We start from the raw sequence: 27,696 nt of genomic DNA on the forward strand, positions 1-27,696 counted from the left end.
AACAAGAATTGTATAACAAATATTTGAGCCATTCTTTAGAATTTGTATACTCCACTGATGTCACCAGACAGAAAATTCTCAGAACTTCTTGTCCTGATTTAAAAACAGCATAATAAATCCAGATCTATTTTTCTTCAAAGATAAAAAGCAGAAAGCAATTGCCACAGAACAAGAGACCATAGCTCTTTCAGAGCGTATGTAAAGCATATGTATAACCACAGTAAAGGTGTCCAATCTAGCCGTATGCATTTTTAGCTTCCATTTCTCTTTGCTTGCCCTATATAATGTTTTGATTGCTTGTGCTGTCTTTCACAATGTTTCAATTTTTCTCAAATAATTACAGGGAGATTGATCTTGCAATTTATGGGAAATTCTGCCAGTATACAAAGTTGTTTCTAAAGCGTTGTAGTGAACTATATAAAAATGACAACAAAAAGGCTTTGGATTCAGCTCAGCTTCATTGGATTCCTGTGCCACTGTCAAAGACTAACAGTCTACTTTAAGAAAGACAGTCAGACTATGTACCTACATTAATCTTTTGAGGTAACTTGGCCCACGGCTATGGATCTTAACCAATGACTTCAGAAACCTGCTTATAATTCCGTGTTATGATGCTTTATTTGAAATTTTATTTCACTGTCTTCCTAGAATGCCTTAAAATGGTAAAAAGCATAGTCTTCAGTTATTTTATGTAATTAAACTTGTAATACAAAAAATCCATTCAAATGCCCTTAGTCAGGAAGTAATTAGTTCTCTTGTTTTTTCCACATTAAAAGATTAAAAGTTTATCTCAGCAGGATGGAGGATAAAAAAGGCAGCTAATGCTGTAGCCTTGCCAAGACTGAAAAATAAAGAACAGAATGAACCTTGGAAAAACCCTCTTAGCATTCTTCATCTTAATGCATAATGCACTCTCTCTTGGAAATAATGTGGAGAAATAAGTCGTCACAAAGATTGCATAAGGCTGTTTTATAAAAGCAATGAATGTGAAGCTTCATGTGATTTTTATTACATAAGTAGCCCTAGTCTAGTCAGGATCAGGCACATCCATATGCATCTTAAGTATGCAGAATTAGATCCTTCTGGCTTGTGCTTTGACAAAGCCATAAACATCTATTCTTAGAGAAAATGTAACTTCTACTTAAATCACTGTTCTTTTAGTTAAGCATCTGAATTTTTTTCAGTTTTGCTGAAATATCTTCAGAATGACTGTCAGTCTTCAGAATCCACCATTAGATACTGTCTTAACATAGGTTGGATTGGATTTCACTGACACAGATACTTCTTGTGCAAATGCTTCAAAAGAGACCTAAGTCAGCATACTTTAAAATCTTGCTTGCTGATCTGTGCCATCCTAAGTACAAAAGGCACAGTAATTGCTGGTTCTGCTTGAAAGAAACTAGTGTTTAGGGAGCTTCTTATTCTTTGCAGATCCTCAAATCAAAAAGCTCTGTCTAGAAGAGTCTGGTGGGTTTGTACAGACCTAGAATAGGCCATGGAGACTGTGGTGCTGGGGGAGTGTGTATTTGAAGCACTACATTTATCCAGGAAGCAACGTCCAAGAACCTTCTAGTCAAGAACCTCCTGGAAGAATACCTACGGTGGTGACCATATATCCAATGGTACTAGAACAAATAGTACCTTCAGTGTTGAAGCTGATGGCTCATGTGTCACCAACGAAGTACAAAGTTAGATGGATGAGAGCTTGAAGTCCTAACACTGAAGGAAATACAGTCTCTTCAAATTTGTATCAATATATGGTGAAACAAAATAAAATCTCTAAGGAATTTTGCCACATTGTTATTTGGACTTTGACATTGACTCAGATACTGAAGTGTATACCTGGCACAGAATCCAATATTGCTAGTACTTGTAACTGGATCTCTCTCACTCTTTCCACAGTATTCTTTCTTCCCCCCCCCCATATCCAGCAAACATCAACTTAAGTAAGTCTATAATAACATTGGAAAGAAACTGGAGTCTCAGTCTGGCTCGTTTAACTTCTTACTATTTGATCACAATTCTCCAGCCATTTAAGTCTTTCTCACTTGGTGCAGCCTTCTGTGCAGCTTTGATATGCCAATCTCTGACTTTGAGAAATAGTAGCTGATGTACTGGTACCTAAGAATATAGGAAAGGACATTGGAAATGATGTATATATGATGTATAGTTTCTACTATAAGCTGTATTCTGAGCACAGAGATCTGAGAGGTTTGCTGCATGGGCTTATAATGGCATCAGCTCTGTTATCAACCAAGATAGCACCAAAATCTAAGGATCCCAGATATATGGAAACTGTGATGGTTGTCACCCCCACTTCAACTCCAACTGCAAGATTAAATAATATGCATTGTTCTGGAAGTTCTTCTCGGACCTTGTGTTAGAATCCTTTCTTGGCATGCACAAATCATGAAGGGTGAATTCAAATTGAAATCTAGTAAGTAGCTCTAAAGTACTTCATTAAATACATAAAAAAGCCTTTTTAACTGATTTTCCTCATATTTACTTTTTAGACTTGTATCACCAGAGCAGCCTCCAAAAGCAAAGTTTCTAACCTTGGGTTCCAAGTTCCGCTACAGTGGCCGCACACAAGCACAGACCCAACAAGCAAGCAACCTGATCGACAGACCAGCTCCGTACTTTGAGCGTACTTCAAGCAAACGTGTTTCCAGAAGCCTTGATGGGGGTATCAAATTTCATTTACTTCTTCAGTGTAATGATTCCATTGTGTGTTGTCACTCTGATCTTCCCAACATTCCAAAATGCTGACATTGTGCATTGCTAGGATGTCCATTGACGAACTTATGAATCTGGGTTTCTGACAGGTGATGTGAGGAGTAGCCACTTCAGTTTTAGGTAACCTAAACAGTAAGTTAAGTCACTGCCTAAATTGTATGGCACTGCTGTGAATGTGTGGAGGATTCTCTATTGGGCATCTGGCATCTCTGTTCAATACTCATATCTGCTTCATGGGATAGGTGTGCACTATACACTGTTGATTAGCATTGTTTTATCAGCAACATCTCTTGGCTTGGCATGTCTGTACACCAAACATAAAAGGCAGAACAAGTTGTTTATTCTAGGCTTCTATCATGTTGGTGTACCTATTCTAGTATTAGAGACTTTTGTGTTTAGTTGACAATTTTTATGTTGAGGTTGTTTGAATAGCTACATAATTTTTTGTCGTTGTTGTTTGCTCTCTTTGAGCAGAAATAACTTCTGGTTTCCTGTATGGGAAACAGGAGTGCTTTCCAAAGGCAGATATAGCAACATTATATCTAATAGAGTAAAATCTACATGTAAATCTAAATCACTTCTGAAATATAGAGAAATTCTTCAGAAAAATGATGTGAAGCTTAACTTAGATTCACAACTTGATTAGAATGAAAGTGAACTGTGACAATGATGCGAGTTTATCTAAAATAAACTGATAAATTTAGCTTGCTTTTCCTAAAAAAAAACAAAAACGTTTACTTATAAGTCAAATATATTGCAATGTTGGCAAATACTTCTTCTATACTCGGACAAATAATGATCAAACTGTGACACCTACTTGGGAAACCTAGAAAGTTTGACAGAAGAACTGAAGCAAAGCTGAGAGGCAAAAGGGCTTGCACTGGTAGTGTGTGATGAGTCCTTGTGGCAGCCTGAGTCTGGTTTAGTTCCTGTACTTCTGGCTAGCAGCAATTTGAATTCTTCCAGACTCTTGGAGACTGTATCACCAGCCATTCTGGAAACCCTTTTGTATCATCTGCAAAATTCAAATGTGCAGGCATGTGTGTTCGGGCCCAAACTTTCACTCTTGCAGAACCATCACAGTCATAATTTTGAGCATGATGAAATAGTGCTTTTGGTTTTCTTTTTTTTCCATTTTGGTTTCATCTCAAATGAAATCAGCTATTCCTGGCAGCATTTAAGGCGTCTTGCTGATGTTGCCATCTGCAGGCTGTGATAGTTTTAAACTGTGTTCATTCAAAGTCAAACTTAACTATTTATCTTTCTTCAGGTAGTAGTCCTGATATAGGTTTATAATGTGAGTATACACTTGGACTGAGAAATTACTTAGAGGCTGCACTTGCACTCTGCCTTTCCTTTAAGAGCAGGTCCAGTTCTACTCAAAGGAGAGTGTCTGCAAGTTGAGACAGTAAATTTCAGTTAGGAGCAAGAATAATTTTTTTTTGTATTTAAAAAGACATTGGTATGTTCAAAACTCAAATGGACAACTCCTGAGCAACCTGGTCTCATTGGACCTGCTCTGAGCACTGAGCTGGACTAGCTGACCCCCAGATGTTGTTCCACTCTAAATTATTCTCTGATTTATCAAGTGTTATTTAAGGAATCTGAGGGACATATACCCATAAAATGCTCTATTTGTCACTCAAGAAGGGACTAGAATTTTAAGTTCCAGAACTTAAGCTTTCAAGGGCCTCTTTAACATCCAAAATGCCACATTTGCCATTAGCTGGTCTTGGCTTCTCAGTAGCTTAAAGGAGTCTGATGTGGAGCTGAGACTGGTTTCAAAAGAAAATACCCCTCAAAGATACTCCAAGGAATGACTCTTCCTCTTAACTTTCTGCACTTTGTCCTTTTAATTCAAGACCTATGGAGGTGTTGCAGAACATTGTCAAAATAAATTAAGTTAGTATCAAAAGTTGTGTTTATTAAAGCTGCATAATTTAATTAATTCTCCTGTATTTTATTACTACTATTTTGACTGAGCCAGTCATCCTGATTTAAAAAAAAAGAAAAAGCCACTGTATTATGCTAAATCAGAGAAAAACTAATTGAAGGCCTTTCATTCTCTTGTGCTTTCATTATATTCAAGTATGCATATTCAGTATTTACCTGCCCCATTTTCCGCAAGCATGTAGAGAGGAAAAGTCTTGCTTTTACTGAGCTGTTGTTTCTGCAGCACCAATTTTGCTAACATTTCAGATTGTCACTGCTGTGACAGTTACATGCATAGCTATTAAAACAGCCCTCTCAAACAGCTCTGATTTACACAGTTACAAGAACAGTACCTGCAATTTTCATTCCAAGACTGATCAGAAACTTAAACACCTTGCCTGATCCTGTGAGGTTTTTTCTCTTGAGTAGCAAGCGTACATGATATGACAAGGTTACATTACTGTTCATATCAGTGCAATGAGAACCATAGACTTTTTGCAAAGTCAAGAAGCTGAAAAATACTGTATCACTCAGTAACTAGCCTGTATTGCTCATTCCTGACATCACAATAAAATAACTTTGTTAAGAATTCTTTTTTAAAAAATAAAAAATCCAACTTACCCCAATTAACTGAAGTTATTTTGTTCTCTAATAGCTCCCACAGGTATCTCAGACCAAAGTCTGCTAAGAGATTTCCCCTCTACTGGAGGGCAGGCTGCTGGAGTTAAAATCATTGACATTGAAGCTGGTGGTCAGGCCAAGTTAAAAGAAGGTGACAGAGAAGAAGATGGAAGCCCAATTAAAACACCACAATTAGAATTGACTCAGGATGGAAAGGTATGGCTGACTTTCACACTAAAATTATTTGTTATTGTGGTGTGTGTCCATTTGTGGTTTTTCTGTGGCTATGACTTCTGAGCATCATACAGAACATCATATTAAAATATTAAAGGAAATTTGTAAGTGCTTTTGGTAGTTTCAACTTAATTTAAGTGTATGTAAGCAAAAGAGAATATAGATTTGTGAAGAGTTTCTTTTATTGCTATATGAATTCTCTGTAAACTTGCATAAGTACTGAAAAAGGGTTTTGAATGGTAAATGTTTCATTAATTTCCTGTGTTTGTTTAGAATTAAAAAAAATAAAAATTCTAGTATATCCACAGTCATGAACATTTTACAAAGTGTTATGACTGTTTAATTACCATAGGTAACAGTACTGTTTTTGTAGTCACTGCAGAATTATTTCATGCTTTAACAACTTGAATGTTGACTTCTGTGTAGGTTTCTATGAGAAGTTGAGTACTTTTGTCTGTTCCTGTTGTAAACAACCATTTACTTGTCATGTTTGTTTGAGCTACTAGGGGAGTAGGTGAAAAATTAAATTTAGAACTCGTAGGATTTGATGTAAAAATTGCCTTCCAAAGTGCCAGCTAAAATCTGATGCTCCTCTCTCTTGGAGATGATGATTTTTTCTGGCAGTTCTGTAGAATTTTCTTTGACATTTAAAGAATAATTTTTTTCATGTTAACTACATGTTTGATTCCTAGGGGACTGCTGAGTTTCCTGTGTGGTTCACATGTTCTCACTGTGTCCAGGTGTAGCAAATAGATGCTTGATTTGTTTTGTTTGCTGGCAAGTTGAAATAAGTTTTGATTTAGCCTAGAGAAAAGACACATGGAGTTTTGGGGGAAAAGTGGTAACATAAAGTCCTATATTTTGACTTCGGATATAGTAAAATGATTACATTGCCTTGTTTTCAAGGTGGCAGTCTCAGTATTTTAACCCTATTATTATTATTATATAATAATACCTTATTATTATATAATAAAGCCCTATTATTATATAATAATAATAGAAAATTAGAAAAAAAAAATGGCTAGAAAAACCAAACCCAAAAACCAACCACAAAGTTTTTTTCAGAAGTTGTTCCAGGAAGCAGTTCAGTAAGGTTTTCTTACCCATGCCAATTCTGTGAGCAGCTTTCTTTCCTCCCTAGCACAGATACTTTTTTTCCTTTCTGGCTCTCCATTTCTTAGAGGAATTGGTTATAAACTGAAGAACCAAAGTGCCAGCTTGTCTTGTGTTCTGCACTGTCCCCGACCTTACTGCCAAAGCATTTAATGTCTGTCTTCTTCCATCTCTTATAAGTGACAACTGCAGTTCAAAAGTGCACAGTTCTTTGCAGCATGAGAACAAAACATTTGTAATAGGTTCCTTTTCATAATCCACAGAGCCAAACATGTTGGCTGGTTGTAAAACATAAGAGAATTTCTATATTTGGCATTTCTATTGCATTAGTAGAGTTATCCCTGCTTCTGAGTAAAAATTTTCACTAACGAATAATTTCTTTTTTTTCCCTTTTCTTGTGCCTTCAAACTTGCATTTTGTTGTGCTTTCATTTTTCACTGTGCACAGAATTTATTTCTTCAGCTCACTCATGTACACCCACCATCAGTGCCCATCTATTCTGTGTCATCCCATCTCACAAACCTGTCACCTGTCCCCGAGATGGACACACTTTCTGATATTTCAGAGGAAGATTCCTTTGGGGAGCCCTTCCTTGCCATCCCAGACATCTCAGAGTGCAATTCTTTGGAAGAAACACTAGATCATGATAAAAATGAAACAGCTTTACCAAACGTCTTTGAATCTATGAGACCTCTAGCTAGTCAAGGCTCCCCTGCTGTGGAGGGAAAAATACGTACAAATGACTACAAAAGCACTGAGCTGTGTGTCTCATTGAGCTTTATCAGATGCTTTTCTTTTAGTTTGCATTCACTGCTTGATGAGGATGGTTATATAACTTTTCCTAGCCTTCCTGATGTTTGCGTCTCTTTCCTCCCACCTGGCCTTCAGCACTATGTTCCTATTACCTCTCCTTCCTTCATCCCCTCTTTTTTCCTTATCTTTGTGCTCCTTCTCTCTGCTTTTCAGTCTATTCCTTTTTCACTCACATTTTCCCTTCCTCTCGCTCTGTCCCTCTGCTACCTGGAGTCTAAAGTGACTTCCTTTAGTGCCTCTAGTGACTATGACCTGAATGACAAAGCAGAGGAAGAGGAGGTGTGTAATTTGTTTGCTTAAATGTTGACAGTTGCACATAGCTTTTATGCTAGCTCTCCCAGAACTTGCTCAGTTTTGCACACTTCCTAGGATAGGAATATATCTGTGTACATGCCTGTGTACATATAAATACACACACACACACACGTACACAAATATATATATCTGTATCTTTTTAACTTTTCTCATTTGTGAAAAATTACTGTTGAGAGATTTTTTAGTCAATAGATACATGGTGCTTTTTCTGCCTGAATTCCTATAGCATGCAAAATTTCATTAGATTCTGCACATACTGAGCTGCAGGTAGAGTTGCTTTGTAGTACAAAATGTTCATGAGTGTGTAAATCTGAATACTGAAAGTGGTGTGTAATAATAGCTGTATTATTATTTGATGCTAATTTGCAAGTTGTGCTGCTTGCACTATCAGTTTGTGTTAAAATGCATGTGACTTGTTTGCAATGACTGGAATGCACGTTTGCAAAGTCCTGATTAGAAGTGAAAACTCGAGTTCCTAAAAGCTCAATTCTGAAAATTGTCAATGCTTTAAAATAAGCTTTTTTTGTTACTCCCAGTTTCAGATGTTTCTGCTCTACAAGAGTGTATGTAAAGTTGAGTCTGTCCAAGACACTTTGTTTATTTCAATTGCTTTAATTTATATCTAGCAACAGTTAGGTAGAGACTTGTTTCATTCATCAGCTGGGATTGCAGGTTGTGCCAGATTTTAATCACTGAAGTCTGAACATTCTTTGAAATATGCTATTAAAATTGCTGCACAGCAGCCTCAGTCACACTGATGTTGCTCTGATCACCTGGAGTAGCTGACAAAATGCCTCCTTTCTTTGTGTGCTGTGCATGTTGCAGCACTACTACTATGAAAAGGTGGTTTACTTTGATCTTTAATGAAATATGAAACCATTACAGAATCAGAAGTAGGGGTTGTTAATATTACATTTAACAAAGTTTGTGCAACTGACTGAATCAATACAATGTATATATTAAAAACATGCTAAATACAATGTGATGTCATTAAGAACACTGATATAAGCTTAAAATAATGCAAAACATTACTTTAAAGCCTTTTTTAATTATTTTTTCTGTAGACTTTCATTTTTAGACTAAAGTTGTGAAAAATATAACCTCAGATGAGCAAGAAATTATCAACAATGTAGTATGTACCACATTACCTCTGCATTCACACAGACTCAATGATGCAGCAGCACGTGCAATAAGTAAACCCCTCTTCAAATTTATGTACTTGCACAGCATTGACTTTCTAAATGCATCTTTTCCTAAGATTAGCAGTTGATATTTGCACCTGTGGAAAGTCTGAGGTGTGGTTTGCAGTTTAAAGAGTGCTTTTCTTTAAACTGTTGGAAATACTTGTAGGTAAGATATGAAGATCACCTGTCATTTCCAACAGCACACATTGCAGCTTGAGGAAGAAAATATTCACCTAAATAGGGGAGTGAGGTGCAAATTACTCAAGACAGATAAATTCTTAAATCAATTAAGACCCTTGGTAAATATGATATTTAGGTGTTTGACTTGAATCCTAGGATCTTACCAAAAGAACTCATGTATTACGTTCCATTTTCCCATCAACCAGTTGCAGAGTTTAAGGCATTCACCACAGAAATTATGCATATCATTCTTTTTTTTCTTTACTCATTCTTAAATTTCCATCTGGGAAAACACCACAAAGTACAATAAGAAAGGGACATAGTGTGAAAATTCCATTGTTCATGCCACTTATGCCAAATATTACTTCAGCCATTATACAACAATGTAGGTGAAGGAAGACCAAAGTCGCTTAATTTCAACAACATCTGGGGCCGAAACAGGAAAGGTCTGTAAACATAGCACGCTTTGCAGCATTTACAGAGATGTAGCCTCTATGTTTGTAAGCATATGTTAACAGCTCCTTTTATTGATAATTTGTCACATGCTCACATAGGTGGAATCTGAAGAGGAGGAAGCACAGCAGAAGGTGCATGGTTGTTTTTTTTACAATTAAATCTGGCTGTAGCTGCCTGCCTTGTTAGCACCTTAAACTTTCTGTGGATTTAGTCTGAAATAGTGCCTTTTCACCTTACCGTTTTGTTTCTGTTATTTAACTGTCTAATTCTAAGGGTCTTTTTTTATTGCTGCTTCATTTTATGTTCATTTTTATTTTTTTATTTTTATGTGGCTTAATTTCACAGAGCAATTCCTTGAGAGTAGACGGGGAAAATATTTATGTCAGACATAGCAATTTAATGTTGGAGGTTTGTATATAATATAAGAAACTCTTTCCCTTCTCACGGGCTGCCAGGCTGCATGGGATGGGAGGTCACTTGCAGGCTGTTATGGACACAGTGCATGAAGTGCATGTTGGGAAAACCAGCTTGGAAATGTTGCATGTTTATAATTTTAGTTTCTGAGGGTTTTTTTGTTTAGTTTTTTTTGTTTGTTTGTTTTTTAATGCAAAACAAACCAACTCCAAACCACCAAACCCTTAGCTACAGTGCTGATTGTGTATTTTTGTTGTTTTCAAGGTGGCAACTGGGAAGAATAGCCCTGTTTAGATAATGCAAGTGCCCCATCCAATCCATAATCCCAAATGTAATCTTTATATATTGATCCTTAATGTGTGCATCTTTTGTTGAGCAGCATTTGTAGTTTTCACCAGTTAAATCAACCTTTGTAAAATACATTCAGTTAGTAAGGCACAAGCAGTGATATAGTTGTGGAAAAACTGTTTCTGGTTCTGACACTTGTTGATTTTAGGAGCTTTGAGAAATGTATGCAAGGATCAGATTTTTAAAGGGAATGGTTAGATATGCTTCTGAAATCTTTGCCTTATTTTTTAACTTTTCAAATGGAAGTAATTCTTGCTTCCTGGAGGTTGGTTTTCATTAAAGATGAAGAGCAGAGAGCTTTGAACAGTATGTTAATGTGTAGTGCTTTCTCACAGAAGTAAAGATGTTTTTATTATAAGAATTCCATACAGTCTGTTAATCTGGATTATTAACTACTGTCTGTAATTTTAAAAAGTGTTATTTAACATGTGGTTAATAACAAACTAGTAACTGAAGAGATTTTAAAAAATCCTACTGCTGTAGGATTTTATTCATCCAGATGGGGCTATAAATAATTCCCTTTGTCACAAAAACTGTCTTTTAAAAAAGCATTGATTTTCTTCAGAGAAGAAGGGAAACATTGATCACAGTAACCCAACTAATAAGTTTTTTGGCTTTTTGCAGCTTTTGATCACTATTGAAACTTTGCTTGTGTGTAACTTACTAAAGCACTGAAAGTGTGCATTGTGTAACTGTGCTTTGATCAAGTCCAAGAAACGTGCCTTGTGTCAAGCCAAGATAGGGTTGTTTGCTTTTTTTTAAACTATGGTGATTGTTAGTTATGTAATGGAATGTCTTTCACATAAGGTTTTACTTCACTCAAAATTCATACTTTAGAAGGTAATGTTTGATGTCTCAGTTCTTAGTCCTAGATTAAAAGTGAAGCATTGGTCCTGTGACAATAGGAACCTTCTGAACTGCCAAAAGGGAGAGGGTCTTAGTGTTCAAAAAACGTGTGAGAATTTGCAGAATTAGGAATTATATATGCAGCATCAACAGCTGTTACAGGGGCTGAACATGCAATCGAAAAGAAATTAGAAACTAAAGACTTTGTATTGGATTTGGCTTTTTAGTGACTTAAGAATTTGCATTCTGAGCACTGACTACCAAAATCCTAACTAAAATGTCAAAGTAAAACTTCAAAGTATTGTCGTAGTATCATGAATCATAGAATGGTTTGGGATGGAAGGGACCTCAAAGATCACATAGTTCCAAGTCCCCCCTGCCAGTGATACTATTTCATTTTAATCTTCAGTCTTTTAATTCTGCACTAAAATTGGATCTCAGGCATTAACTTGAATTTTACCACAGAATACTGAAAAAATGTTCTTGTGTAGTAGTGCAGGCATAACCAACACAGGCTTTTCTCAAGATAAATACAAACAAATAACGGAAGCAGAGTGAACTCTGTTCTTCCCACTGAAGTCCAGCATTGTGTTTGGATAATGACTTTCCAAGAGGAATAAGCAGATAGATTTTTGTCTGCTTACCAGAACAGTTACGTTTCAGTTATGTATCTGCATATAAAATGAAAAACTAGCTTGTAGCTATTTGGTCCAATGTTCTGCAGCTTGGCCTCAGTGGGTCATGATAAAATTTAATTTTATATTCACGCTGTGCTGTCCCCTTTGACACTTGCCTGTGTAGGCACAATTTAGAGAGAACATCTCTTTCATACTGATGTGCACAAAAACTACCTCTCCTTGAGCACTGTCTGCTGTCACGTTCTGAAATGTGAAATTGGAAGATACCAGGCTTCAAGTCTTTAAATCACATTCTTCCCGTAGGTTTAAGTCTACATGACAAGCACAATTAGTAGTTCCTCTGAAGTGTTAATTGCTTACAGCAGGTGTTAATTGCTTACATATTTGGCCCTGTAATATTGTCTTCATGAAAATATTTTTCATGGAGTTTGTAATATCAAGAACGATGCTACTTTATAGTTGCACTTGTTTTAGACTACTCTTTCTTAAAGCTGCTTGCAGTGATGTTAGTTGTGCAATACTCCCAAAACTCTTCCTTCTATACTTACAAATTTTAGATGAAAGTAAGTAACTAGTGGAAACAGTAGTAGTTTCATGGGGCTGCATGAAAATAGCCCTCTGTTAAATAACCACGCACAGCATTATTTTTGTTTGCCTTGAAATATGGAAGAAACATGGTATGAGTAGCCCTTCATTACAAAAAACCCTAAAAAAATTCTTAGTTGCCTTATGGCCTTGAATGCTATTATTTTAAGCACTCTAAAGAAGAGCATCTTTTAGACACAAGGCACTTTCCTTGGTTCGGTTTCTTTCTTTTTTGGTTTCTTTTTTGTTTGTTTGTTTGTTTTTCCCAGTTAAGTTCGCTTTTGTTGTCGTGTTTTGTCCTACTTTGTTTTACATTGTGGGTTGCTAGGACCTGGATAAGACCCAGGACGACTTACTGAAACACCAGGCTAGCATTAGTGAGCTCAAGCGCAATTTCATGGAATCCACACCTGAACCACGCCCCAATGAGTGGGAAAAGCGGCGTATCACACCTTTGTCCCTCCAGACACAAGGGGTATGTCACTGCACACACTTGTCCGCATGCCTTTCCCTACAACCCTCTATGTGCTGTAGTAAATGTATTTTGTCCTTTAGTTAATGCTTTCTTGGCTAATGTAGTGTTTGTTTATACTAAGTGTGCATTAACTTTTTACCACTTACCATTGGATCTCACTTTAATGTGTGGAATTCTATTCTTCTACAAGAACAACTGAATTAGAGTAAATACAAAAAAAAAATTAAGATGATTGCAGTATTTTCCTGTGTTAAGGACAGTTTACATTTCACTGATTTACATGGATCGATGAAGATACAGTTTAGTGATGATAGAATGATGTCATGTGTGTTGTTTCAGAAGGCCCTTACAAGAACTTAATGTACAGTGTTGACTTCTTCAGGACATAGTTCATGTAGTTGTTAAAATTTATTTACCTTTATCTCCAAAGTCTTTAAAATTACCTACTTTTTCTCTATACCTCCTTCCTGATTGAACCTTAAAACAGAAGTTGCAAAATGATTTTCTGTAAATACCATCCTGAATCCTTCTGGCAAGAAAATTACCACAATATGTCTTTTCCTGTTGTGAAACTTTTAGTTTTATGAGGAGTTATTTGTTGCCTCTTTCATAGAGTGTAAGACAATTGATCCTCTGTTACCCCTTTCCTTTATGGGGTTCCTTTACTGGTTGTACCTACCCATCCCTCTTTAATGTATTGTTGTCCTATCCCATTAACTTCTTAAGTACTCTTTTCAGTCCTCAGAGAGGCAAGCTTTCAATCAATCTTGCCTGATGCTACTAAATTGTTTTTGTCAATAGAACATTATTTTAATAAGGTACTTAAGCAATCAGAAATGCATCTGCATACGGATACACAGTCACTGACTGTATGGATCACTTCTTTAATTACTATTTTGTTAATTTATGGTTTCTACTAAGAAATTGTTCTGCAAATTTCTGAGTAATATCTGAATATTTCTACACATAGTGCTGCATGCATAGGTACAAATGTTGATCAAATTTTCAAATGTTTGTGACACACTGGTTCATTTAACAGCTATAAATCCCTTTCTGGTTAAAATAGGCACTCATGTAAAAATTTAACTTAATTTTTACTATGTGATTGTGTGTATTTTCTGTGTTGATTTTTTTTCTGTTGAAGTTAAGGCCATAAGAAGTTTTATTTCTGTAGGGGTTTTTTTCCTCATCTAGCATGTTCTGTCACTTTCAGATGATTTGGTTTTATGTTAATGTATAGTGTGTGTCTTGTCTCATTGATTGTTGATTTACACTGGTTTTATAAAATGAAAACCAAATAGAGAAAAGGAGACCCCATTTTCCAAGTGAAAACGTTGCCTGGGAAGGAGAAGCAATGGACTTCAATGCCATGGATTGCTGGAGCAAAACCAGAGGAAACTGATAAGGTGGCTGCCCTGAAACCTACTGCCTTTTTGCTGTATCTGCTCTAGGCTAGCTTGGGCATTTCTTTCTTCTTTTTTTTCCCTTATTGGAGATATATTTTACTTTTTTTTTTTTTTTTTAAGCCAGTACTGAAAGGAGAAGGCCATGTTGTAAACGAGGATCTGTGTGTGTGTGTGTGTATATATATATGCACACCCATATATGAATGCCAGCAACATTCTGCTTGAACACTAACCTGCCTGGGAATTTCTGAGTGGCTACTATTTGAAAAGAAAACCAGTTTTTCACTGGATGATGTATTTTATGACAGCAAAACATGTGTCCCTGTTCCAGATGGAAATAATGGTTTGGCAGTTACTTGATGCTTCACACAAGAACTTCTTTTCAGTGTTCACTATGTAATCATTCAAGTGGGTATTGCTGTAGAAGCAGCTTAATTTCAAAGGCAGCTGAGTTCTGAGTTCCTCCACGCTTCACTACCTTTTTTCAATCCAAGAAAAGAGGGAAGTTTTCTCTCCATAAGCTGATGAAACATCTATGCAGTGTAAACCACTATATAACTGGTGGGATTACTATCAGTGTGATAGTGATGACAGGTAGCAAATATGATGTTGCTTTTTTACATCACTTTTCAACTATTTTCCACCACCTAGGAACTAGGATGAGGTTATGTTGATGTAAAGTTTTCAGCCCTATTTCAGTAACACATTTATATGAGGTTTGGGGAACAGTATATTTCCACACTGAAATATTTGTTGATGGATGTGCAGAAATTTGTGTTCAAGTGCTATTTTATCCCCAACTTACAATCTTGCTGGTATTAGTAGACTAATACTATACTCAGTCCTATTGCTGGACTGCATTTTTCTTGACAGTCTTTTAGGATAGTTGGACAATAGGCAAGAATCAAGCAAGAACATGGCTTATATTCTTTCCTTTCTTCCTTCTTTTGCTTCAATGAAAATACTTGCAAATAAGTAATTTTCTCTGTATGAGAAATATTATTTTGGGTATATCTCATTTGTGTCACTGTACTTCTGTATCACCACACTCCCAAAAAGGCACAGCATCTGTGACTTAATTACAGCAGAAATTGTGATACATTGGTATGTCATGAATAAATATATGAAATGGTATGTTATGGATACCCACAATATTTATAATTTTTTTTAATCTGTTCCCTGCCCCTGCTGCTTGTAAACAGTATTTTGTGTTAATGTATATCACTGTGTACCAGAAGGAATTTGCCAGGAATTTAAATTTCTTCCTAGGCTTATACATGATTTTAACTGCAGTTATTTGATTAAGAGTGCCAATTCTATCTACACATTTAATTATTCTTACTAGATGCCTCATCAGGGAACAGGAGTTATATTACCAAGCAAATTGTGTGATTGGGTTTTTCTTTTAAAAGTTTAGAAGACCTTAAAATGAGAAAGTGGTAAAATGCAAAAAGACTGGTGGCATGTACCTGTCTTCTAATTATAAATCTATGAGGGGGGAGAGATATGCACAAAATCTGACCATATAAAGATTTTGAGCCCCTCCTGCCCTTTTTTTCAACTGCTTTGAGTGACTAGAAAACACGTGGTACCAGAGTAGGGTAGAAAGAGTATCATGAACACTTTTGCCTTTTGATGTAATCTCTTAATAGATTACCATTTAATGGCAGTAGTGGTAAACTGGGGAAAGAAAGTGGGAGTGAGGAACACATTGCACGGATGGTTATGAATGTTGCATTACAACAGATTCAGTAACTTGCATCCCCATTAGATTTTCTTAGCTATCTTTGAAATACACTCTAAATTTTGTTGTAGGGTAAAGAAGCACAGGGACACTTTCTTTTCCTTCTCTGTTCTTCTGCATGCCATATGTGTTGTAGTATATACACAGCAGCATGATGCAATTTAATGTCAGTTCAGATTCTATGTTGCTACTCACACAGCGAGTCCACAGGCTGCAGCTGTCCGCATGGCACCTCGGCTTTCCTCTGGCATCTGCTTCTGCTGTGATTCTCTGTGGTACCTTTTTCTAAGGCAGAAATGTGTCTTTACTCAGTGCTGTCAAAATGTGTGTTATGTCCATGTTAGGTATTTGTTACATTGTTGGGTTTTCACTTTACCTGTTTTTACTTCTAACCAAATACAACATTTCCTGGAAGGAAAATGGGAAACACGAATTTTAGCCTTTTTCAAGGCTTGTACCCACGTGAATGTTAAATGTTTGCATTACTGTGTAGTTATAGTACTGCAGACAATAGACCAGACTGTGAACCTTATTCATTCTTTAAAGCTACATACACTTTTACATATGTTTGAATGAAATGAGCTCTCCCAGTAGAATGGGAAATGTTTATATAGAAATTACTGTGCTTAGGTTACTTAAGCATTTGGAAAACATACATATGTGTGTGGGAGTATGTATATTTTTTATATATACACATTATAAAGAAATCCCAGTTTCAGTGTTGTGGGTATGTATTGTTGAAAGCCAGATGTATTTAACTCCCTACCCTGAAGCTCTGATCCCATGAGACACTGGGAGGTGTTAAAAATTGAATTTTAAAATGGAAGCATCCCAATAGCAAACACAGAATTACCGCTTAGGTAAACTGTTCTGTTTGGAAAAATCCATGGATATGTTAATGTTTTTAAGTGTTATCGTGTAATCTGCATGGTAGAGAGATGCAGTGTTAGGATACCCTGTGTGTTGTGACAGCAGTCTGTTGTCCTGTCCCTTCTCAGTCCTTCCCCACCCCCCTTGCTCCCGCAGCAACCTCCCCGCCGAGTCCTCCTCTTTCTCAATGTGTCTTTCTTGCCGAACCTTTTGCTTTGTAGGTCGCTGCCGCTAAGTCCGTCACTGTTTTAATTCTGTCCTTTCCCTTCCCCAACTCGTCTAGAGCCTAGAAGAGGAGATCACCTCCATTTTATTTAGTAAGGCGGCCTTCGGCGTCAGCGCCAGAGCGCCCTGCGCCGCCGCCAGCACGGGGACAGCAGAGGGCGCTGCGGGGGAGGAGACCGCCGGCTCCGCGCCGCCCCCTCAGGTGCTGACCCACCCTCAACCACACAGACACCCCCCCTCACAGGCAGGCACACACAGACACCCCCCCTCACAGGCACACACACACTCCCTGTCAGCTGCGGGATGGAGAGGGAGGGGGTCACTCAGCAGTGCCGGGGAGGTGTCTGGCAGCTTGCATCCCGCCTGTCCAAGGCGGTAAGCTGGTGGCTTGTATGGGAGGGGAGAGAGATCCAGCGAGAGAGGGTGACTCTGTACTTGAAACACTCAAGACATAGTAGTTGGTGGCTGTTTGAGCTTCACCAGGAATGCTGGCTGGCATTCTGGTGGTGCTTTGCTTGGTGAACGGGAGGAAAAGAAAAAAAAAAGCTAGGATTAAGTCACAGATGATGTGTTGATTTTTGCGTTCTTACCATTTGGACTCAAATTTTATTGCAAACCATTCACTAAAAATATGTTAAAACAAATAACCTATATAATTTAGCATGGGCTTTCTGAGATATCCATCACAGATCACTTTGTCACAGAACAAATACTAATATAGCTGCTTTAATGTCATCATTTTGGCTCCAGACTGAAGCCTAATGAGATCATCTTGATAACTTTGTATTGCTATTCTGACAATGTACCACCTTAAACAGTATCACCTATTAACTCTCACAAAGTAACAAAACAAAGATGAACAACTAAGAAAATCTTACTATAGACTTTTTATTTTTTTGTATGATGACAAACTGATAGTAGAATGCTAAATAGGTGTTTTTTTACTTTCCCTTAATATTATTCTTAATTCCTGTGATAACTGAGAGAAAAAACTGTCTCACGAGGCAGTGCATTCATGCTTTTATTTTCAGTCATAATTAATTTCTTATCCTAATTAATAATGTCTGTGATTCCTACCTACATTTGAATGTAATATTTCAATGAAACAGAAGAAAGGGAGCAGCATAGTTCTGTGTGAGTCTCGCAATGACTACACAGTGTGTATCTAGCTAGAATCACATTTGTAAAGCTTGCTTGGAGGATGTTGCACTATTGAAAAGGGTTATGCACTGATTTTTGTCTTCTGATTGCTTTTTGTTTCACAGAGACATGCTGCCAGAGCAGAAGGGCCTTGTACTGGAGTCAGCGATGCTGATAAGGTTCTGCTGCTTTTTCCGTAGTTAAATTTGGCTTTAACTTTTCCAGTCCATCTTCATTCTTTCTTTCCTTCCTTTTTCAGTTAACCATCACAACCATCATTTTTCTTCTACATGACATGAACCAACCATCAGCTAATTTTGTTTCCATCATTTTAATTTATTCATATACTTTTGTTTTTCCTCATCCATGTTTTTGTGCAGAGTTCACATGAGACTCTGGACATAGTGGAGGAGAAGAAGCAGGCAGAGGTTGGGATAGAAGAAACACTAGTCGTAGAGGAAAACAACAAAGGGAAAATGCAAGTTACCACTGACGCTGGGGAAACATGTAAGGTGGATGACCTGTCAAAAAAGGACTCTTCATCATTGCCATCAGATAGTAGCAGCAGCAGCAGCAGTAGTAGTGAGAGTGAGGATGAAGAGGTGGGAGAATACCAGCCACATCATAGGGCAATTGAGGAAGTCATCAGGGAAGAACAGGAAGAAGAGGAAGACGTGAAGAGAAAAGAAGAAAAAATACAGCATGTGGAAGCCACACAAGAAGGCAGTAAACTAAATCTGCCAGTTGAGCATACACAAGTTATAGCTGAAGATTTGGTCCAGGAAAATGCAGTTACCATAGCTACAGAAGAGAAGAATTTGTCAGAGGAAATTAAGCAGGATTTAGGTGAAGAAAAAGAGGAAGAACAGCTCAAACTCAATGGAGATGTGTCTCATGTTGACACTGATGTTGCACCACAAATAATTTGTTGTTCTGAGGTAAATGGTAGAACAGTTTCGCAACTAGATTACACAGAGGTATTTCTTGGGGTGAAACTATACCTGCCTTTCTTCTTCTCCTGTTCCTCCAGCTCTTCAGGCATCCAACAAGATTAAGATCATTTGGAAGGGGAAACCATTGATGAGCAGTGAAATTCTGTCTCCTTCAGTTATGGTTTCTGACTTTTTGCTAGAACTGAGTGAGAATCACCAGTGTAAGGCAAACCTTCCGAAGACTGACATCTCCTTTTTTATCTCCCCCTAATTTTTATGCACATATATAAAGCATATTTATTATTTACATGTTTCCAGTGTTTTAAGTCTTGTCTTGTCTATGTCAATTGTTTTTGACATGTCCATGGCATACAATTGTTATTGGAAACTATTGGCAATTGAAATCAGAAAACCCTTGTCACAATTTTTGTTCCTTTCCACCCCCCTCATTACTCACGACTTGTCTAGCCCTTTTTTTCCTTCTTAAACAAGTGTTATGAATTTACAGACTTGAGTAAGTACAGCTAGAAATCACATAGTTGAAAGCACTGCATTGTTAGGGCATTTGTAACAATCTTACTGTGAAGTCTTCCTAATGCAGTAGGTATTTAAGGAAGCATGCATGGGTTCCAGTCACAATCATTTTAAATGAAACAAAGTTGAAGGGTTCTTTATGAGGCAAACTTTAGAAAGAAGTAGGAGGGCAAAAAATGAAGCCTAGGTATTAATCTCTGGAAAGTTTTCATGATCTTATGAGTTTTTCAGCAGTTGGGTGGTTTTTTTCCTAGATACATATCTGCTTGTTCTTTTACTGTTGGCAATTTCTTTGTTTCTTTGCACTTAAATCCAAACAAGTTACCTTTTTTCTTTTGCTATCTTTTGCATACACAGTTCTGATTAATGATGGGAAGGAATTAGTTTATAAGACCTTTAGAAGTTGCAGGCACCCACACTTCCCAAAAATACGTGTAGTTTGCAGGTATAGGGGAAAGGTCTGCTGTGTGTCCCAAGTGTCTGTGAGAGAAAGAAAAGGGTTTGTTTGTTGTGTTGTTTTTTTCTGGGATTCCTTAGTTAAGCTCTTTTACACGTTTTCAATGCTTGGGTTGCAGCTTGGTTTTTTAGTAGTTGATCTCTGAGATATGTACTGTTGGCTGGAACACAGAACTTTGGCAAGGTTATTAGGAGATTAAATTTTCCTGCCATGTTATGTTTATTGGGCTGCTGTATTAGTCTTTTCACTTTGCTTGCTTATTGCATTTCTTTGGACTGGGAAGACACACAAATACTTATCTTACTGTTGGGCAGTTCTCGAGTTCTTAGTTTTGTTTGCTTGGTCCACTTTACAGACTTTCATATGTCTTTTCAATTGATTGGTTATTTCTTGCACCACAGCCTCCAGTAGTGAAAACAGAGATGGTAACCATTTCGGATGCCACGCAGAGAACTGAAATCTCCACTAAAGAAGTTCCAATTGTTCAAACAGAAACTAAAACTATCACGTATGAGTCTCCACAGGTATGGTGGCTGGGTTATTTATTATATTGCTTGCAAACTATTCTTTTATTCCAGTTACTTGTAGAGCAAAATAGATAATGTCCAAATAATGCTTTTCAAAAGCCTATTCTTTTTTCTAGCAGCTAAGAGTATGCTTTGGCTATAAATTAGGTAAGTGATGTGTGTGTAGACAAAGCATCATTACTTCTGAAGTTCTAAGTGTTGGGGTTTTTTTTATGTAAGGACTTAGTTGCTGCCTGCATATGTGTAAATCAGATTTAGTTTTGGAAACTTGATTAACATATCTCACTAGTCTTGAAAGGAACATGTAAATAAACTTTCCACAAGAATGTATTATAATGAGTCTTGTATGGCTCAGTAAACTTGCATGGCTTCTACTTAGATTTCAGTTCCAACTGAACTAAGGAGTGTGTTTTATAAGGAAACCAGCCTTTTTTGGCTGTGTAAACAAAGCCTTTAAGTGTCAACATAGAATTTCTTTTTCCTTGCAGTTTGATGGCAGTGCTGCTGGTGATAGTGGCATGTTGCTGAGTGCACAGACAATTACATCGGAGTCAATTTCTACTACCACAACTACACATATCACAAAGGTAAAATGTAATAATGTCTCTCTGAACTAAAAAAAAAAACAAACAAACAAACCACAAAAACATCCCAGACCCTCAAAATAAAATCTTACCTGAGCTTTCTCACATATCTGCTAATTTATTGAAGAAAGCTGACTTGAAATGGATTGAGTTCATTCCATGTGTGAGAGCTAACCTTTCTGTATGTAGTTTTCAAACAAAATTCCTAATGAGTAAGCAGGAATAACTGGGAACAGGACAGGGAAGGGCAGGTTTTGTATTACTTCATGCAGATCTTACTTCTGTGTTTGACAAGTGAGTATGTACCTAAATTTTTACAGTTTCAGTCCAGTCATAACTCACTAGTATCTTACAGAATCTGTGTTACTGTAACTGGTTTGGCTGAGGTCCACAGGAGCCCTCCTGATGGCATCAGTTATAACAATGAACTGAAACAGTGTTGTTTAAGCCTTAATGTTGATGATCCTTGTTCTGCTGGGTCTAGAGCATATTTAAAAACAGATCAGTCCACCAGATTACTTTGCAAATGTATTTTGGTGCTGAATTACGTGCCAGAGGATGTTAGAACTATGAAAGTGTGGTGATAATTCTGAATGTTGTTGTTAATTTATGAGAATATTTCTCAAATTTTAGGCATGTCCCAACAACAGTTTTGAACTCTTGTCATTGAACTCTTAACATAGTTTTCCAAGAAAATTACAGAAAGCATTTTTTGGGGTGAAGCAAAAGACAAGAGGGAAGGGAAGACATAAGGGTTCACTTTGGGATTTTTTTCACTGAAAGGTATATTCACACAGTGACTGTGGAAGGATGATTGAAATTTTTCAGATAAAAGTCACATGAAAGAAGTAAGCGTAGAATTCAAAATGTAAGTATTTTGAGTCTCCTCTTCCCTTTTGGAATTGTTAAATCACCACCATTTTAGGAAAAAGTCTTCATTCAACAAATTGTACTACCACAGCAAGAGAGGGGAAGAGGAGATTCACTTATAAAGTAAATGTAAAATAATGCTACTTTTTGCAAGGAACCATTAAATAAAATGGTTTCAGTCTTGTCTTCTACTAAAAAATTACTTGGATTACCATAATGCAGGAAATTCTTATTTTTCTTAAAGACTGCTTATCTCTGATTCAAAAGACACTTTGACTTTTCTGAACTATTTTGCATCCCAAACCATTCATTACAGATAAAGGGACCTGGCAAAATAGTTTTAATGTTCTAGTTGTGTTCTTAACAGAATCATCTTGGATCTTAGCTGATAGAATTGTTTGGTTGCAAAAGACCTTCAAGGTAGTCAGGTCCAACTCTTAACCCAGCACTGCCAAGTCCACCACAAAATTATATCCCTAAGCACCACACTGACACATCTTTTAAATACCTGCAGGGATGGTGACTGCACCACTTCCCTGGGCAGCCTGTTCCCATGTTTGACAACCTCTTTTGCTAATATGTGCAAGTATATCTTAAATAGTAGCTCATTCTTTTGTTGTATACAGGATGGGAAAAAAAAAAACCAGACCCAGTATATGTTATTTCTGTGATAATTTTTCTATAAGATAAAATATTCTGATCATTAGAATAAGAAATGAAGAAACATAATTATTTCCACCAGCAATTTGAAATAAACTGAAGATATCTCGCTAACATCCATGAACAGCAGAGCTAAAAATAAGATCGTGTCTGTATTTAATGGCATAGGATTCTTCAGGGACTGAGAAGGGGTCCATGATAGATTGGTTGAAATCAAAGAGAAGACTCCTGTAATTTCCTCATTGCCAGTTTTATATGGTGGAAGAAGGTGGAATTGGGCTTGGAGTCAAGCTGATTCTGTAAAATAGTAATTCTCTACTGCTTGGTTTTTATCAAGTTTAGCAATTGCTAGAATGTGACTAACTCTGTAACTGAAAAAGGAAAGGGTGATTTAGCACTGAGAATATTTACTGCTAGTTGCAACTCATTTTTTTCTTTAGTGCACCAGAAAAAAGTGCTTTGTGGCAAAAAAGTGGAATAATTACAAGATGCCGTCTTTTTTCTTACTATTTTTCTTTTTTTGTGCCATCTGTAGATGGTAAAAGGTGGAGTATCAGAAACAAGAATTGAGAAGCGCATTGTCATTACAGGAGATGCAGATATTGACCATGATGAGGTGAGTTTGCAAGATGTTGACACTTACTGTGGGCTTTTTATAGTCCAGTGAGTTCTAGATGGTATTTTATAAACCTGGAATAAGACAAAGCTAGGGACATTGGAAGAGAGGATGCTGATACTGGTAATTGTGGCAAAGTTGTTGAGCTTTTGTGGGTTGTCAATAAGGAGCCTTTAGAATATAACTAAAAGAAAACCAACATTTTTAACTTGGCATAATAAATCATGTGAATGGTTTTCTTACTGTTTTTAAAGGGATGGCTGTTTTATGGGAGGGGGGTTTGTTTTTCTTGGAAGATACCCAATTTGCTTACTGCTCTTTTTGCCATTTAGGAGGAAAAGCATTATTAAAATAATCCTATTTTGATACATTCATCTGGATAGCTAGTCTCTACTATGTTCTGTCAACAACATCAGAATAAGGACTCATTTTGACTGAAAGTTTGAAATACATGAAAGCATAAACTGCTCTAATTTAAAAAGTAATTTTTGACTTGTATTTATAGAATTATGAATAAAAAAAGTAGTTGTTGATCTGCTAGAATAATATGTAAGAACCATTTTTCTCTATCAGTACCAGAGCAGTATCTTATGATGCCTTAGAAATTAATGTTAAAAATTACATCTGACCAATTAAGCAGGTTGAATTGAATCATTATACGGGAGAATAACAAAGAAAGTGCAATTATCTATTCTTTGTGGTGATGATTACACATTTTTTATTGTTTTTCATCTAAGAAACTAGAAGCTGTAGTAACAAAGTCAACAGTCACTAGGTAATGAAAATTGAAAAGTCCACCTGTGTAAAGTTGCAGTGAATCCTGTTCTAGCTTTATGAAAGCTACACAAATCAGCACAGCAGGATTTGATTTAAGTTCTTAATTGTAATATACTGAGAGCTCTCAAGGAATTTAATTTCACATTTTGATTTGCCTCCAGAAAGTGGCTCTTGACAAGTTGAGTCTCTTATTGAAATTTGTAATTAAATGACAGGGCTGTTCAGCATCGGGCATTGTCCTTGTTTACCTTGACACACATTCACTGTGCTTTGGACATTTTTGGACATTTGGACATAGTGATCTTAGAAGTCTTTTCCAACTGTGACCATCCTGTGAAAGGTCTCACAATAAGTTTAGTGTACCAGAAACTATTTTCTAAGCCCAGCTTTATTTTGAGAGAGATGGGTAATGAGGTAGAAAATGAAATTATAAAAAAGGAAGTACAAAATAAGATTTTAATCACTGACATTTAAAGTAGCAGTGAGCATCCTTTAACAGATTTAAGAAATCTCTACCACCTTTTCCTCAGTGGGTAGGAAGCTCTTTAGCTGCACAAAGTGCTAGATGTTTATTCTTTTAGCTCCCTACATCAATAAAACTCTTTTCAGTAGGAAAAGAGTAATTTAATTTGGCATTTCAGAATACATATGCTTGTACTACTTGTAATTTAGCAACTAGAGACCTAAGTTTTTTTACATTGTTTATGGTTTGATTATAAGCACTGATTCTTAAATCTCAACACTTTCTTTTAAATCTGTATTTGTGCTACTGAGATTCCATGTGGCATGTTGTAAAAGACAAATTAATAAAAAGTTTTTAGAATTAATCAGCGAACATCAGTATTGTACCAGTGCACACTGAGTGTTCTTCTCTATGTATTTTCATTGTAGGATTTTAAATTCATTGTCATTTAATAGTTAAGGTTGGTAGTGGAGGTGTTTCCCTCTCTCTCTCATTATTTATTTCTTCTCCCACTTACCACCTATAGCTCAGGAAATTATTGCTTTCATAAGTGAAAATAGACATTTTCACCACATTATATTTTCCTGCTTCTAGTATATTTGGGGTTTTCCTAGTTGTGGTTGATACTGAGGTCAATAGCAAGTTTCTTATTGCCTCAGAATGCCTTCTGCTTTCTTGTTTTTTCCTTAGGTTCCAACAGTAATACAGCTCACTGAAGTAAGATTGAGATCAGGGGAAGGAATAGAAAGTCCCAGATTCTCTTTTACCTCCCCTTTCTCAGAGGATGCTCTTATGTGATTGTAAAGTCTTGTATAGAGAAGAATAGAATATTTCAGTTGGAAGGGACCTAAAACAATGATCTAGTTCAGGTGCCAGCTGTGTATGTTGGTACATCTCTTAAGAACATAAAAATTCTGAAAATACAGAGGAGGGATTATAAGCAACTGAGTAATATTTACACTTCACAGAGTTAAACTAGGCTAGGGAAAGTTCTCTTAAAGTAGTAAAAGGAGACAAAGGACATTCTTGTGCTGTGAAAGAAATGTTTGCTATGATCTTCCAGAGTTTCAGTACCGTACTTAGTGCACATTTCAAAGGACCTTTCCATTTTGCTCAGGGAACTGATGAGAACTCTCACTTTTTTTGTACTGTATATGTCCTTGTTAAGTCTTTATTTGTCAGATTTGTTGCAGCAGTTCAAAAGCTTCTGGAGTATAAGAATACTTTGTCTCCTAAAATGAGATAGAAAAGTTACAGGATAACTTAATGGCTATTTATTAATTTCTGGAAATTTTGTTAACTTTTTTAGCATAGTGGCTTAGGGTTTTTTTGCTGTTCAGTTTTGTGTTTTGAGGTTTGGTTTTGTGTTGAATTTTTTGTTTTGGTTTTTATTTGCTGCTTGGCTGCATCTTCTGGGTTTCGGGTTTTTCTTGTTTGTTTGTTTCTTGACCCCTCTCAAGGTCAGGAATTTAGAGTTCTGAACAATGATAGCAAAAATTTCCAATCCTACTCTCACGTTCTCTGGCCCCACATAAATGTCCTTTTGCTGTTGTTGAGTTTCATATTTCAAATACCTTTGCAGGCCCTGGCACAGGCAATCAAAGAAGCCAAAGAACAGCACCCTGACATGTCTGTCACAAGAGTTGTGGTGCACAAAGAAACTGAACTTGCTGAGGAAGATGAAGAGTAAACTCAAAAATGCCATCAAGGAAATACTTAAGGTAAGCTTCGGCAATTAACATAGGAAAATTTAGCATAAATTTTGTTGTATTCTGTAATAAAAGGCTTGAAAAATAGGGGGGTTCTTTGAGACATGTCAGAAAATGGTGAGTTGAAGCAGGTACTAATGGTAACACCATTAGTTAGTGTAAGAATTTTTATCTTCAGTACAATATTACATAAACTTAGTTCACAAATTTTCCTGTGTATATCTCTGTTTTGTCACAGTGTTCTCATGGCATTTCCTGCGATGCTTAATCCAGTTGATGTAGTTTATATTGAAGTGCTTTTGGGTTATTTCTGCAAAATATGAAGGATGTGTCACATTTTTCTGTTTACCTGTACCATTACAGTCCTAAGCCTTACATCTGGCTTGTTTAGTGGAAAGACTGTGTACGGTTCCTGGTAGTGAAAGGGCACACTTGGAAATTTTAATTTAGTCAGCTTAATTCCAAGCACAGGGAAATATTTAACCTTTTATCATTTTCCCAGGCCAGGAGGTAAATGCATTGCAAGCTCAAGTGTTAAAGCCTTTTATCAGGTGAAAGGTATTTTAAGAAATGTCATTTTCTTAGGCTCTCATTTCTAGAAAGAAGTTAAAAAAACCACAAAACAACAAACAACCAAAAAACACCACAAAACGAAAACCACAACAAAAATGAAACCTAACCAACCCTGTTCTGCTTCATACTGTATTCAATAGAAAAATCAGACTGAGCGCTGAATAAATCCACTGTTGCACTGGTTATAGGCTAATGTCTTAACTGTTGGGGAATATAAATTTTCAGATTTCCTTTGTGTATGACACAGGCTGATAGCATGAAACTTCAAGCTTCAGATTTTTCAAACTTGGTAGTTTTGTTAATTGTAAATCCAGGTTCAAGGAAAGGTATCTTTTGGAAAAGGGAGACATTTAAAAATAAATTTAAAAAATGTTTTAATCCTTCTTTGAGAGACAACTTAGTGTCTGCTGATGAGTCTATTAAACTACAAGAGCAGAGGTGTTATTGGCATATCCCAAAAGGGAACGGGCTCAGTACAACTTTTTACTAAGCATTTCATAGAATCATAGAATCGGCTGGGTTGGAAGGGACCTCAGAGATCATCGAGTCCAACCCTTGATCAACTACCGCCACAGTCACTAGACTATGGCACTGAGTGCCATATCGAGTCGCTTTTTAAATGTCTCCAGGGATGAAGAGTCCACCACCTCCCCAGCCAGCCCGTTCCAATTTTGATCAATGTTAATGTAGGGGGAGTCAAGGTAGAGGAAGTTTCATAT

At 36.7% G+C, this 27,696-nt stretch overlaps 1 protein-coding gene across 7 annotated transcripts in view; it reads left to right on the forward strand.

Moving 5' to 3' along the window:
- EPB41L2 (erythrocyte membrane protein band 4.1 like 2) overlaps positions 1-27,696 on the forward strand; it is a 107,862-nt gene that overhangs the window by 75,469 nt on the left and 4,697 nt on the right. For 3 of the 7 annotated variants that reach the window (XM_030446941.1, XM_030446942.1, XM_030446943.1), the window contains 12 exons: positions 2,514-2,686; positions 5,324-5,505; positions 9,930-9,992; positions 12,744-12,890; positions 14,192-14,296; positions 17,194-17,337; positions 18,401-18,454; positions 18,656-19,213; positions 20,600-20,722; positions 21,214-21,312; positions 23,375-23,455; positions 26,278-26,416. In XM_030446941.1, coding sequence (XP_030302801.1) covers positions 2,514-2,686; positions 5,324-5,505; positions 9,930-9,992; positions 12,744-12,890; positions 14,192-14,296; positions 17,194-17,337; positions 18,401-18,454; positions 18,656-19,213; positions 20,600-20,722; positions 21,214-21,312; positions 23,375-23,455; positions 26,278-26,385 — 1,837 coding nt within the window. In that variant the 3' untranslated portion in view covers positions 26,386-26,416. The remainder of the gene's footprint in view (positions 1-2,513; positions 2,687-5,323; positions 5,506-9,929; positions 9,993-12,743; positions 12,891-14,191; positions 14,297-17,193; positions 17,338-18,400; positions 18,455-18,655; positions 19,214-20,599; positions 20,723-21,213; positions 21,313-23,374; positions 23,456-26,277; positions 26,417-27,696) is intronic. The other 4 variants (XM_030446945.1, XM_030446944.1, XM_030446946.1 and 1 more) reach the window with 4 other exon arrangements.

Source organism: Calypte anna, chromosome 3, assembly GCF_003957555.1.
Source record: "Calypte anna isolate BGI_N300 chromosome 3, bCalAnn1_v1.p, whole genome shotgun sequence".
NCBI lineage: Eukaryota > Metazoa > Chordata > Aves > Apodiformes > Trochilidae > Calypte > Calypte anna.